The 13,718-nt window shown below is 47.3% G+C and overlaps 6 protein-coding genes across 6 annotated transcripts; 3 read left to right on the top strand and 3 right to left on the bottom strand.

The window, feature by feature from the left end:
• Positions 1-43: 43 nt before the first annotated feature.
• N7537_009672 (argininosuccinate lyase ARG4) lies at positions 44-1,586 on the bottom strand (the record flags this gene model as incomplete). Its single annotated transcript, XM_056900726.1, has 3 exons — positions 44-552; positions 637-1,467; positions 1,532-1,586. 3 exons carry the CDS (start codon positions 1,584-1,586, stop codon positions 44-46), a joined length of 1,395 nt encoding a protein of 464 aa, XP_056749394.1.
• Positions 1,587-2,596: 1,010 nt separating this feature from the next.
• N7537_009671 (Major facilitator superfamily domain general substrate transporter) lies at positions 2,597-3,085 on the top strand (the record flags this gene model as incomplete). Its single annotated transcript, XM_056900725.1, has 4 exons — positions 2,597-2,622; positions 2,713-2,818; positions 2,872-2,977; positions 3,039-3,085. 4 exons carry the CDS (start codon positions 2,597-2,599, stop codon positions 3,083-3,085), a joined length of 285 nt encoding a protein of 94 aa, XP_056749393.1.
• Positions 3,086-3,394: 309 nt separating this feature from the next.
• N7537_009670 (uncharacterized protein) lies at positions 3,395-4,675 on the bottom strand (the record flags this gene model as incomplete). The annotated part of the gene is made up of 1 exon (XM_056900724.1): positions 3,395-4,675. The coding sequence occupies one exon, from the start codon at positions 4,673-4,675 to the stop codon at positions 3,395-3,397; it is 1,281 nt and encodes a 426-aa protein (XP_056749392.1).
• A 655-nt stretch (positions 4,676-5,330) lies between these two features.
• N7537_009669 (uncharacterized protein) lies at positions 5,331-6,118 on the bottom strand (the record flags this gene model as incomplete). The annotated part of the gene is made up of 2 exons (XM_056900723.1): positions 5,331-5,932; positions 6,022-6,118. The coding sequence occupies 2 exons, from the start codon at positions 6,116-6,118 to the stop codon at positions 5,331-5,333; spliced, it is 699 nt and encodes a 232-aa protein (XP_056749391.1).
• A 1,383-nt stretch (positions 6,119-7,501) lies between these two features.
• Positions 7,502-7,924, top strand: N7537_009668 (uncharacterized protein; the record flags this gene model as incomplete). The annotated part of the gene is made up of 3 exons (XM_056900722.1): positions 7,502-7,531; positions 7,590-7,797; positions 7,911-7,924. The coding sequence occupies 3 exons, from the start codon at positions 7,502-7,504 to the stop codon at positions 7,922-7,924; spliced, it is 252 nt and encodes an 83-aa protein (XP_056749390.1).
• A 2,202-nt stretch (positions 7,925-10,126) lies between these two features.
• Positions 10,127-12,524, top strand: N7537_009667 (putative C2H2 transcription factor; the record flags this gene model as incomplete). The annotated part of the gene is made up of 5 exons (XM_056900721.1): positions 10,127-11,264; positions 11,314-11,567; positions 11,618-11,724; positions 11,779-12,074; positions 12,130-12,524. The coding sequence occupies 5 exons, from the start codon at positions 10,127-10,129 to the stop codon at positions 12,522-12,524; spliced, it is 2,190 nt and encodes a 729-aa protein (XP_056749389.1).
• Between the last annotated feature and the right edge of the window lie 1,194 nt (positions 12,525-13,718).

Genomic DNA, 13,718 nt, shown 5'->3' with positions numbered 1-13,718 from the left:
AAGCCTAACGTTTGTTCTCTTCATATATCGTATCCAAAAAAATTTACAGCAAGTTCTTCAGCACAGCGGTCTGCTCGAGGACTGCACGCTTGCTGGTTCCGCCAATGGCATCCTTGAGCTCAACGGCACGCTCATAGTCAAGGCAAGCCTGGACATCAGCGTCGAAGCGGGCGTCGACTTCCTGGAGCTGCTTCAGAGAGAGTGTGTCCATGGGAACATTGGTGTTCTCAGCCAAAGCAACGACACGACCGGAGATGTGGTGTCCCTCACGGAAAGGCACACCCTTGCGGACAAGGTAGTCGGCAATTTCGGTAGCCAGCATCTCCGGAGCCAGGGCGGCGATCATCTTCTCGGGGATGACAGTGAGAGTAGAGAGCACACCAGTTGCAATCTGGATGCTGTCGCTGACAGTCTTGACGTGGTCGAGCATTGGCTCAACACTCTCCTGCAGATCCTTGTTGTAGGTAGTGGGGAGACCCTTGATTGTGCACATCAGGCCGGCCATCTGGCCGAAGGCACGGCCAGCCTTACCGCGGAGCAGCTCCAGGCTGTCTAAATTGCGGAGCATATATCAGCATGCTAATTTTTTAAATTTTTTTTTTTTAAAAAAAAAAGAAAAACGGAGTTCAAACTTACCTGCGTTCTTCTTCTGGGGCATGAGCGACGATCCAGTCGAGTAGGCATCTGACAGACGGACAAAGCCGAACTCCAGACTGCTGTAGATGATCAGATCCTCGGCCCAGCGGGAAATCTTGAGCATGAACGAGCTGCCCCATTGCATGGTCTCCATAGCGAAATCACGGTCCGCAACAGCGTTCATGGAGTTGTACAGCAAGCCATCGAAGCCAAGCTCCTTGGCCATGGCCTCACGATCAATATTGAAGCAGTTACCGGCAAGAGCACCGGTACCAAGAGGGCTCTTGTTAACGCGACGGATCACCTCACGCAGACGCTCCAACTCGCTAGCGAAGGCAGTGGCGTGTGACAGGATCCAGTGGGACCAGCGGACGGGCTGGGCCTTCTGCAAGTGGGTGTAGCCGGGCATGAGATAGGCGATATCGTTCTCAGCGCGAGCAATAGAGACTTTGATTAGATCGGAAAGGTGGCTCTCGATCAAACGAAGCTCATCGCGGAGCCACAAGCGCATATCCGTGGCGATCTGCTCATTACGCGACCGACCGGTGTGCAGCTTGCCGCCGATATCCTTGCCAATGATCTCACCCAGACGGCGCTCGTTAGCGGTGTGGATGTCCTCGTCGTTCTCCTTGGCGACGAATGTGTTTGTTTGCCATTCCTGAGCGATCTGCTTGAAACCACGCTCGATCTCGGCGAACTCTTGTTGCGTGAGGATACCGGAGTTGGTGTTGGCGCGGGCGAAAGCAATTGAGCCGGCAATATCCTGCTTCCAGAACACACGATCGTAAGGGAGCGATGTGTTGTACTGCACCATAAGGGGGTCAAGGCCCTCTGGGGTTTTTTTTTTGTATGAGTCAGTGGTTTTTTGGTGGGATGAAGGGGTTGTGGTACTCACGGGTGAAGCGGCCTCCCCAGAGCATGTTCTCAGCGACGCCTTTAGGGTTACTCATTTTGAAGAAACGGAGATTGGTCAATTGGCTTGGAAATGAGAGAAAATAGAGAAATAGAGAAGTTTGAAGTGAAGTTCCCCCTGCACCTCGAGGAATCACCCAACCGATCATCCGCTAAACCCAATTGGGGAATATCTGGGGACAGTGTTTACTATGAGTCACTTATCTCCAGGACTGATATCTGACATTTCCATCCACATCTTTATGATATTGAACTAAAATAAACATGGAGCTTTTGGAAGGTATGTTTATGTATAGACATTTTTTTTATATATATCCTCCAGAACAAGTTCGGTCTGTTGTACTCGGATCTGACTTCAGAACGTAATATTAGCTATTAGGAATAATTAATATTTCAAGCGTCCTCTATGATTCCTCCCTTATTCATAATCTCGAAGCAGACGAGGGCACTCAATGCACTGGTTTACCCGACTGGAAGAACCGCCACAAGCGTTATGGGTATTCGAGAGATTCAAGCATCATGAAGTCAGCGGCCGATATCGGTAGTATTCCAAAGTTATCATCAGGCCAAGATTCCAAAGTCTGCGGGGCTGATTTTCAAGTAATTGGTTAAGCACGCGCTGCTTCGACCGTGGATTTTACTATTCTGTGAGCCTGTTGTTTTAGTTTGACGGTTAATAACTTCCTCTCACTCAAAAAAGTCTGATAACCACTAATGGGTCCACGAAGCTTTACATGTTAGCCATCTACGGCACTCTTTACTTGTGCTTTGCTACATTCTGATCGTGTTCTAGGAATTCTAGGAAAACCGTGGTTAGAATGCCGGCGTTGGTGGCCTCGAGTTCACTGGTGTCTTAGTAGGCTTAATAGTCGGAATCCTCATTGTTTGCTGGGATCCCAAACGATACGTTCGGACCTATCGCGCAACCGACGGGTTTGCACCTTCAGGATGTCTACCAGTAGTCATTGCAGGTGGAGTATCCATTGTTGTTGGACTGGCCTAGTTTGCCGCCACCGGTTCTCCTAATATCCATTGGGTGGTTCCAATCATGGCTGGAGCTCCGTTTGGTGCAGGGTTCGTCATGGTGTTCATATGCTGCGCCAATTATCTGTAATATCCCCGCTGTTCCTTACCCCTGGTAACTGGCTGACTTTCTATCCTTAGGATTGATGCGTACCTGATATTCGCCGCCTCAGTACTTGCTGCCAACTCTGTGATGCGGTCCATCTTCGCTTGTGTCTTCCCTCTCTTCACCACCTACATGTTCAATGTACGTGTAAGACATGACGCATTTTGTGATATCGTCTACTAACAGGATTGCAGAACATGGGGATCTACTGGGGCGTAGCTGTTCCTGGATTTATTGTACTCGCCTGTCTTCCATTCCCCGTTATATTCTATGTTGACGGTGCAAAGATCAGAACGCGTTGTAAATACGCCGCGCTAACAGAAGAAAATCTCCGAAGTATTAAAGTGAACGGGAATTTTAGCCCACAACCCTCGACTGACCGAAGGAAACACGATTACCAAAATGTAGGGAATATTTGAGCATATCCGAATCCGAACGTCGAACGGCATCATGATGTACGTAGGTTTCAACGAGCCTGGTAGTTCAGTGTCTTTTGCCGGGATATTTGCTTAGGGGGTTTAAACCCTGAATGGATTATACCTAATATTCAATAGATGTCACAATTTTAAAACATAATTTACCCCTGAATTTGTCATCTGATGTAAAATGTGTCGGATAGTTAGAAGTTTAAAGACACACAAATGCAGTTATCCCATTATCCACCATAACTATATATTCCGTTTATATATATAAAACCTAGGAGATAAAAACAAACCTTTAATCAAGCAGCTCAATGACAGTCCAGGTGACAGTTGTCAAAACCTGACCGCCAATCTTTTCCATGACTCTCCGACTCGCGTTATTATACCCAGCAACCTCAGTATGCGCCCAAGCTCCAACACGCTCTCGAGTCTGACTATCCTCAGAGTTAACACTTCCAGCTCCAAAAACACCATTTACTGCCATTCCATGACGCATGACAGCCTTGGACAATGGAACGGCAAGTCCGCGACCCCGATGCTCCGGCTCAACATGCAATGTCGCCAGCGCTCCATCCACACCCAAGAATCCCCATGCAATAGGCATTTCATCAGCATCACTAGACGTAGAATCCAAATAAACCGCCATACCGGGAATTTTAGATAGCTGTGATCTTGGCCTGGGGATATGTGTCCGACTCTGCACAAGATCCAGGTGCTTACTCAGAACACCCTCCCTACCCTCTCGGTCATGGAACCTATATCCAGATGGGAGGGAAAGATCGGCGAACGGCAGATCGGCAGATCTTGCAGACTCTGCCTCGGGGCTGAACTCAGATCTCCGGAAAAAGTACTTGTAATAAGGCGGATCATCGAAGCGATGGACCCGGATATTGGGTATCGGGTCAGATAGGGTGTATGTGCCTGATTGCTGTAGAAGAGAGAATAGACCTGTATGAAGGCTGCCTATGAGAAAAGCCTGTGGATCCGGCGCCGGGATCAGGGGGACACTAGTGGGACTGGTGTTGTTTGGGGTCACCGAGGACGTCGATACGGGAGGAGTATCAGCTGCCACGGATGTGGCTTGGGCTGACTTCGCCAAGTATGATAGGTAGGATGGTAGCATATTGGTCTTGACATATTCCAGCAAAGCCAATAGCTGGGCGCGGACCAGGGCTAGGACGGGTGGGCTGGCGGAAAAGGTGGAAACAATGGACTTGGCGACGGTGTTGATACCATCATTGTTCTTGCTATTATTGGATATTGAGTCCACATTTAATATCTCCGTACTATCGCTGACAGTGACGATCGGCGGAGTTGACGTGTGCTCCGCTTCGAGGCTGGAGTAGATGATCATTTGTGTTGTGCGGCCAGCGAAAAGATCCACTCGCGCAGCCAGCCATGGCTGTCCACGCTCAGGGGTTAAGCCGGGGGGGAAAGTTGCCAGTATGTGGGCGGTCTCATACGGATACGCGATTCCATGTTGGATTCGCCGGAGCAAAGTCGTGGAATATGGCAGTTCAGATACGAGTGCCGGTATTATTGTGGTTGCATCGTGCTCGTAGATGCATATTGCCATTCCGATCGTGGATGTGTCGGGTTCCCGGGAACCTGGATTCAGGGGAGGGGCTGGAATTTCTACACGGGGCGATGAATGGGATCTCAAATCATAAACTTGCAGAAGAGACTACTGATCTTCAATTTATTCGCAAAGTGACAGGTTGACAGTCATGACGAGGGGTCGTGAGTCAGAGACTTGTGGATCCCTTCAACATAGCTAAAATGTGTCTAGCTAATTCTGGTTAGATCGTTATTTGACTGAATATTTGATTAATAAACCACCGCGTCCGAGGCATGAATCGCTGATTCTTCGAGTCGCTTAAGTATTTGTCACTGGTGTTAATCTCCAAGACTGGTCTGTGGCTGTGGCGGTGCGGCACTATCGATTCTGGCGCGGGACTCGCGGGCGATCTCTGTCAACTCTACATGAGCGTGCGAGACGAAACAAATTATTTCCACTCTTTTTTTTTGACGTGCTTATGATTCTGTATTGCTATGTTCTAGCTTGGCAACTTTCCCCGGGGCACATAGAGTGAAAAAAAAAAGGACCGCCTTGTCATTGAACTCCACTGTGATATGACATCACAAGCACTATTTTTTGGCGGAGCGAGAAACGCAAGGAAAAAAAGAAAAGAAAAGAAAAAAGAAAATTCGTGCCTCATGACCGCGGCATCCTACCAGGGACTGCGCGCTCCGACCATCCAATCCTCCATTGCCAGCCATTCGCTCCACCGTGCTTCGGCTACTCGAATCTCATCCTCCAAGGGGTCACGCAGGGGCCTTAAGAAGGGAGTCTCTTCACCTGGGGAAATATCGTAGGCAGCTTTGGTAGATGCCCACCCACTGCTTTTAGCCGCGAACATATAGTTCACCCGTTCTTGTTTGTAGATACAGCCCACGCCAGCCTCCCAATCACCACCGAAGAAGCCTTGCATAACAGTTGGTGAGTCCTGTGCCGTGACAATCAACCGTCTAATATACGGCCGTAGCGAAACAAAGGATGATGGTGTAGACATGGGTGCGCTAGACTCGGAAGGTCGCTGACAGGGTAGTCGAATATTGATGAACGCGGCAATAGACTGCACTTGGGGTGTATGTTGGCTATAGTCGACGAAGTGCTGAACACAATTCTTGTAGTGTGGGAACCAGCCCGTGGGATCCACGCGACCAAACTCGGCGTCGTTTAACATCGACTGAACCTCTGGGTTGGTAATCCCCTCTTCATGAGAGCGGTCGCGCCTATCCGAAATTGGTTCAGCGTCTCGTCCGACGGGTCCTGGAACAAGGGCAAAAAGTCTCAGAATATTGGTCATTGTGCAACCGGTGCAATAAGCAAGACCGGAGTAGAGGGAAGAAGGAACTCACTTTGAGCGAGTTGTTCTCGAGAATAAGGATCGCGCATGTCCATATGCTGAGAGTTTTCCCAACACTTTCTTCCAGAACCCTGCATGCTCAGTGACATGTTCGACTGTCGACATATGTTGTTGATAGGATGCACAAAGGAAGAAGGATTGAAACTGGAAGTGGATTTAGACTTGAGTTGGGATAGTCTATAATTCTGGGGGAGGCGAACGCCTTATAGCTCCGCGATCAAGCGCGGACGGGGAACACCGAGCCATCAAGGGTTCCCAAAATCGATAACCTGTGAAGATCAAGGGCGGACTAGTTCGGCTTTTCGGACGTGAAGGCAGGGTGGGGTGGATCTGGGAAGCTATCGAAGAGAAACCAAGCTTGAGCCACAGATATGATCACTAGCCACGGTGAGCCACGGTTTGAGCCACGGCGAGACCGAAAAGGTGGCTCGTGCACTTATCCTCAAATAGTAAGGGGGGTGTGGCTGTGTCCAAAACCGACAATGGAATTGTCCACTAGTCTCAATCAGGCAGCCCACATGGTCGATCTAGATCTCTTACGGAGTAGTGTATCAATAGTTCCATACATTCGAGGCTAGTCTCGCACTATCTCGCCCTAGATCACCCAAATGATTTGGAAGCCTTACAACTATCGGAAGATCAGTGATCTCGTCTTTCCCATACTTTTTAGTGTTTGATCTTCTTTAATATACTCGCCTAGGTAGTCTCTCTTCGTGATCCGTGCGACATGGCTGACACTTCAAGGTCCACTCCTCCAAATATTAATTAAACACATTGATAATTATTCATTGGCCTAAAAGGTTGGGATCCCGGAACTGTTCGGGGGTGGATCTCATATCACATTTGGGATCCATGGATCTGCGAGTTGTTCTCTGGTCTTCTCTGGTCCTATCTATAGCACATGTTTTTGGACTCGGTAAAAGAAAAGAAAATATAAATAAATAAATAAACAACAACAACAACGTGGAAGGAAAAAGACGAAACAAAAAGAAAGATGCAAGGGGGAAAAGTAGAACGAGATGACCCAATTCGTGGGTATACATGCAGGGATGATCCAAGTTCGAACGAGTCCTCGTATAGAGACTTGCCCACATCGGGGACCCCGACCGATCGGCCCTGACGCTCAGGCAGCCCCTCCATCTCATCCAATGAGAAGGACACCATTTACCTCTCCATCGTGGTCTGAAAACCCGACTACCAGGGTGTAATAAAATCCAATCTATGAAAAATCAAACTAGGCTACTAGATGCGGATCAGCTTGACGTCGGATCTCCCCCACTTCCAAATTCTTGCGGCTGAGCTTTTTCACTTGATTTAAATGCAGGCTGGTTCGCTTCTGGTCAAACCTGCATCTCAACACACTCAACACAGTCAACACACAGATTTGAATCCCTCTTAAGGTTTTGTGATCAAGTCGTTATCTTGCATATAAGACTTTGGGTGATATACAAAAACACCACTTCATACCCACCATGAGTTACAAGACCAACTATGAGCTTTACGTGAGTAAAAACCATGCTTTACTTAAGTCAATCAATCTGACTTACTTTTTTTTTTCAGTCTCGAGGAAGCATCGACAGCAGACGGTCACCTCCGCCAGATGAGCTTCTCTCACCGTTGGCAACGCTCTACCCGCATGTCGTGGCCCTGCAGCCACAGTATAATCCCAACAACTGCACCTTCACCGGTTACCGTGACACGGGATATTGGGCTGCGGCCTACACAACACAGACTATCGATGATTCCTCCATGTCCATGCGTCGTATTGGTAAGCTTAATCCTGTCTCGTTTTTTTTTTTTTTCTTCGGTCGCGTTTAGTTCTAACATTGCCCTAGATGGTCGACCAAGCCGATTTGTTTCTAAACTACGCCGACTCCTTAGCCGAGACGATTTAAAATATCGTCGAGGATCTCGGGCGACTGCTCGAACTGCATGAACTGCGTCTCTCTCTTTCATTTTCATTTTTATTTTTTCGCCTTGGCGATCTACTTGAACAACATGCAAGCGACCAGCAATTCACTTCTCGGCATCCTATTGTCCCCTTATACGAGGCTTCTATTTTTCGAGCCTTTTGATGATCATTACCAAGGCCTTGACAACCACGACTTCGCATCCACCTTTTTCTTTTGTTTGATCTTGAGTTTCATTCTTCCAAGCGTTCTCTTTTTTCCTCTGGGTTTTTGGTCAAGCGACATTACAGCGAGGAGTTCTTTGGCACACATTGGCAACATACGTATATTGGGGGTTGCATCTTTTCTATTCTTGTGACTTCATTTGATTGCATATATATTTTATGTCAATGTATATAAAGACAGGTTTGTCTACAGATATCAAACAAAGGACCAATTACCGTCCACATTTTTACGAAGAATATCTACTTTTTTACTCTAAGAAAATCCCCAAGTCGTATTCCGTGCAATTCTAAGTATAGGCAAGGGGGTTTTTTTCCGCCAAAAAGCACGTTTTTCAATCAGGCAGTTACCAGGTAATCGGTGCCCAGTTTCCCTTGTCCACATGAGTAGGAGAAAGCCACATGCCAATCTTGGAAGCAAGGCACACCTGCAGCAATGACGGCATAGAATATTTACTTTTTCTAGGATCATAGCCTAATAGTTCCCAATCCCACGGTGGTATTCGTGACCCCTGCAGTTCCGGGGGAAAGGAACAGGATCAGTCCACATGATGTAGGTTCGCAAATGCGCCCAACCCCGATCACTTGCATCAGGCCCCAGTAATCCGCCGATCACCTCAAACATTATCACCTCAGTAAGCAATGATCGGCGAGCTCCACAAGCCCATGGAGTTCTAGCCACCGCAATTATAGTTACAGTCCTGGAGCCTTATAACTTGGGTGATTGTTATCAATTATTCATGTAAATGGTGAGAGATCGGCAGGTATGGGCGGATATTAATATTGCAATGACCTAACGTTCGGGTACGAGATGCTTTGTACCTGTAGAACTATATGGTACAAAGTTTCAGGGGTGTCATAAGCTACGTACATATGCACGTACTGACGGGATTTGAACTTTGTTTTCTATCTATGGAGTCTACTTGGAATTGGGAAACTCTCATGGCTGGGCGTTTTTAAGACTAAGGGCCGACCCGTGTCGATCACTTGGCCCCCACAATGTATTTGATATATGTACCTAGCGCGTGCTTTGGGTGCAAAGTTGTGCATTCGTTATTTTCTCTTCCATCTTTGCTTTTTGCTTCTCGTGATTATCTTGACGCTAAGGCGGATCGGGAAGGAGCATTACTTTGCGCCAGGGTGAGAGTAAATGCACCTCAAAGTATATCTTTTTTTAGTTTGAAGGAATTGAATGGGAAAGGGATAGAGACTATAGGAGCCATATATTATTGACATACAATTATAGAGAAGGGTTCATACTGGTAGTCACCAACTGCAATATAGCACTGGGCAAGGAGAAGATCCTGGTACACACTATTGCTCTTCGCGCTCTTCGCGCCCTAACCTGCAATATACCGGTTTATATGCAGGGGGGAATTTAGTATTATTAATCAAATCTGGATGCCTGCCACGAGATCAGAGATCCATCAATAAGAAGATAATAAAAATACAATAATAATGTTCCCGATCGAGCTTGCTGATGACGTCAATGACCCGAGTTTGCGACATTATATGTATTAGTTGAAGTATGGCGCAGGGATTGATTCTCCCTAGGTAGAGTTAGAGTATCAAACGTGAATAGTAAAGGTATAGAACTGGAAAGCCAAACAATAGGACAAAGTAGTAATCGCTTTTAGTAGGATTGGGTTAAGTATGTAGTATGACTAGTTATATATATATATATATAATCTTGGAAAGTATCCTTAATTATACCCCTTTTGTTACTTCTTTCTTTCTAGTGATCAGAAAACACATGAATGCCCATAATGTATTACACAGCACAAGGCAACAAACTACCGAGTAGTCGGCATATGTGAAAGATATGTGAAGAATCATAGACCGACGTCCAATTACCGATCAACACACCCGTGCCAGAACTCTAACATTTTTCGCCCCACCGCTATCCCCGCGACCATTACCCCGGACACCCCCCCGGACTTGGACCAAAAATGATTTCTGTTCAAAAATGTCAACTGAATATCCTTTAGCAGGAAGTCCCGAGACATCAGGATCTCCAAAATACGAATGCTCATTATGCCCCAAGCGGTATAAGCGACGTGAACACCTGTTTCGCCACATCGGCTCCCATACATCACAGCGGCCATACCAATGCAATTCATGCGACGGGGCTTTCCAGCGCGGTGATGTTTTAAAGCGACATATGCGGACTTGTGATGGCGGCGCCTCGAGAGCAAGCACTCGAAGACGGGCTTGCGATCGTTGCGTTCGTCAGAAAAAAGCTTGTAGCTCCCATCAACCATGTCACAACTGCACCAAAAAGGGTGCTCAGTGCTGGTATTCTACAGATACGGGGTCTTTATCACGACTGAGCCAGCATAGCTCAACGAAGGATACACCGAAAGACCAAGACCTGAATACCCAATTCACGGACCCACCGCCACCGCCATCGACATCGACATCTAATACAATGATGCCGTGGGGCCTCAGTATAGAGGACTTGCAGAACTTCGGCACAAGTCCGACCGATACCTTCTTTGACCCAGTCTTCATGCAATACACCAGTCCAACTTGGCCGGAATTTTCGGCATTACCTTCCGACGGCCCGGCAACTTTCGAAACACCTGTTTCTAGTGACTCCCGGAAATCGCTGCATTTTCTGGACAAGTTTACTAGCAACACGGGTCTAGTGTCGAGCTTTGATTGCGGCACTCACGAGCAAAGAGAACAAGTTGCTGCCAGCTTAGACCAGCAAATCTTGTCTGAGTTACAGCAGAGAATAATGTCAATGCCAGCCTTAGGCATGGCTATTCCATCTCCTTTGATCCTGGAAAATAATAGTGATACGAATTCAACTAGCGAGCTACCACTGGATTGGTTCAATGACCCACTCTCCTTGAAGACACACGAGATTCTTCTTTTAGTCGAAGAAGTGGTCATGATCAAACCACGCAACAGTTCTGTCACCTTAGACTGGTCATCGGCACTTAGGGATGCATGTCTGCAATTCTTCTCTCCTTCGAACCTAAGAAGATTCCTGGGGTTCTATTGGGCAATATGGCACCCTAATGTGAATTTTGTGCACCGGCCTACCTTCGACATGCTGGCAGCGAAGCCAACGGTCCTAGCTGCAATGGCTCTAATTGGTGAGACAGTCTCCTATTATAGGGCCTGGTAAACGCTAATTATTGAAAGGTGCCTGTGTATCACCATATATGCCTGACAACGAAGATGCTCGCACTTGGTTCAACTGCGTGGAAGAAATGGTTTTCATTGACGACGATTTCAACAGTGATTTGACCTATCAATCCTCCGGCAACATGGCTATCCAAAGACGCAAGATTCAGGCTGTACAGGCGGCCTACATAGTATGTCTCTATCAGAATTGGGAGGGTGAGGATGCTAGCAAGAGTCGCATTCGACGTTACCGTTTTGCTACTCTGGTATCTGTAAGTGTGCCTTTCAGTCTGTATCTCATCATTGTATTAATGTACCAAAGACCGCTCGTGATATTGGCATTACGGCGGCGAGACATCTGAACTACAGCGAGCTAGGCCGCCATGAGTTCGAATGGAAAGAATATGCAGCTAGAGAGGAACTCATTCGGTAGGTCTCAATATTGCGCTTGAAGACATAGTCACTGATACTCCTAAACCATAGTCTGTTCACTTGGATCTTTTTACTAGATTCAGCATTTGTCATTTTTAACAACCTCCCTCCGCGGATGGTCATCAAAGAAACAAGGATGCATATGGCCACACCAGAAGCTTGCTTTCAAGCGACAACGGCAGACCAATGCCACCACCAACTCCAACTCTTCCTGCCTGCAAGAAGTCTCTATTGGACCACGTCTTTCCGTGCGTCCTTCGAGTCACTATGTAAAGACGATTTATCCGTCAATATTCGCCACCTCCTCGCTACCCTGGGTCCATTAAACATATTCGCATTAACATCAGGTAAGCTACAATCTAAACCTCCATGGTCTAACCTTGTTAATACTGTAACCATTAGCAATTCATTCACAAATCTTCCAATTCCGCAGCGTGGTAGGCAGCTTCCAACTCCGAGCCCCGATACAGAATGCACTCAGCAACTGGCGAGACATCTGGCAGTTGTTCTCGTCGACGTTCCCTCAAGGAATCACCCCACATGTGACAATCGAAGACCCTCACATTCAACCCGAGGAGCTCTGGAAACGAATGGGATTTTTCCGCTACGCCCCCGAGTACTGGCTCCTAGCCCACCTGATGACAGATCGATTGGCAGTACTTGGCACATCTAAGCCGGAGAATGGGCTGGAGCCGCTCGACGAGGGCCCGCTGGACCCAATCCTGAATCGATATGACCAAACTAGTATGCGCCAGATTAACGATCTGATTATGGGCTTTCAGACATTCCAGATTTGAAAGATGGGCTCTGCTGTACAATTAAAATGTCTCACTACGAAAAACGAGTAGATGTCATGATTTGCTTTTGTATATTGTTATCTTTTCAAGTCCCGGATTATCTTGAGGACACAAATCGCTATTGCTGAAACGATACATATTTTGAACAAAGGCCAGAACTCAGGTGTTGGGTAATCACTGGCAGATTCCGTTAGTGACTGGCTGACCGCAACTGGATGCAACGTTTACCTCTCATGATGGGAACTCGGAAGAAACCCGGCCTCCCGTTCTGATTCCAGTCTGAGAGACTCAGACCCATCCTCTCTCCAGTCGATTGTTGTTTCGTGGATTCTGGGTATTATGCCTTCATCTTCATTTTCGGATCTCGGAGGAAGAGTAGTTATTGATGGTGCATCGTGGATTGGTTGTGGTTGTATTGTTGTCTGAGTCGTAGCTTCGAGGGTGTTGTCAGGCCCGGAAATCCCTACAGACCGAGCGCCTATAGCCGCGCCTGTAGCCAGAAAGCTGAGGAGAAGGACAAAGAACGTGGTAAATAACGGCCGAAAGAACATTTCTGGTTTGCGGTAAAACAGGGTGTCGAAGGGTTCGGAGTTCAGCTTTGAAATGGATCAATGCCCAGGTCCCAAGAAACGGGGGTGTTAGTTTGATTATATAGAGGTTTCCAAGGTCATTTTGAGTTTTGATCTAACTTAGTAGTCTGGAGTTGGATTTAGATTGAACAATAGTTTCCCAAGGTTTACCAGGTTGGCCCATGAGGATGACCTCTTGGCGCTTATTGGATCATAACGTATTAGGTGGCTGAGTGGCCTTGGCACGGACTTAAGCCAAGTTTATCGGCCTTGATGACATGGGACATATGCTATATCTTATAGTCGTCCCACGAATGTGTTGAGATATCAGAAAGTCATAGGATATAGGCTTTGCCTTCGTGTGTCACACCCTACCACAGGCAACTGACACCTAAAAGGAACTGTGACTATGTACCTACATAGGTTCTATCAAGCATTCCATAAATCCCCGGAGACTGCCGTTCCCCGCAATGTAGATCAGCCAGAACAAAGGTGGAATCGTTTGGGAAGGCAACTGGATTTTAAAATCGAACACCTAGGCATCTGGGCATCTAAGCACCTGGGCAGGATGCAAGTTGCTGACACGCCAAGGGATCCACCGGGTAGTCGTTAGCAAATCACACCA

The sequence above is a fragment of the Penicillium hordei genome, assembly GCF_028827395.1.
Source record: "Penicillium hordei strain IBT 12815 chromosome Unknown utg000005l_segment0_segment0, whole genome shotgun sequence".
Classification (NCBI taxonomy): domain Eukaryota; kingdom Fungi; phylum Ascomycota; class Eurotiomycetes; order Eurotiales; family Aspergillaceae; genus Penicillium; species Penicillium hordei.
The sequence above is the reverse complement of the archived record's forward strand: the minus strand, read 5'-3'. Positions and strand labels throughout refer to the sequence as shown.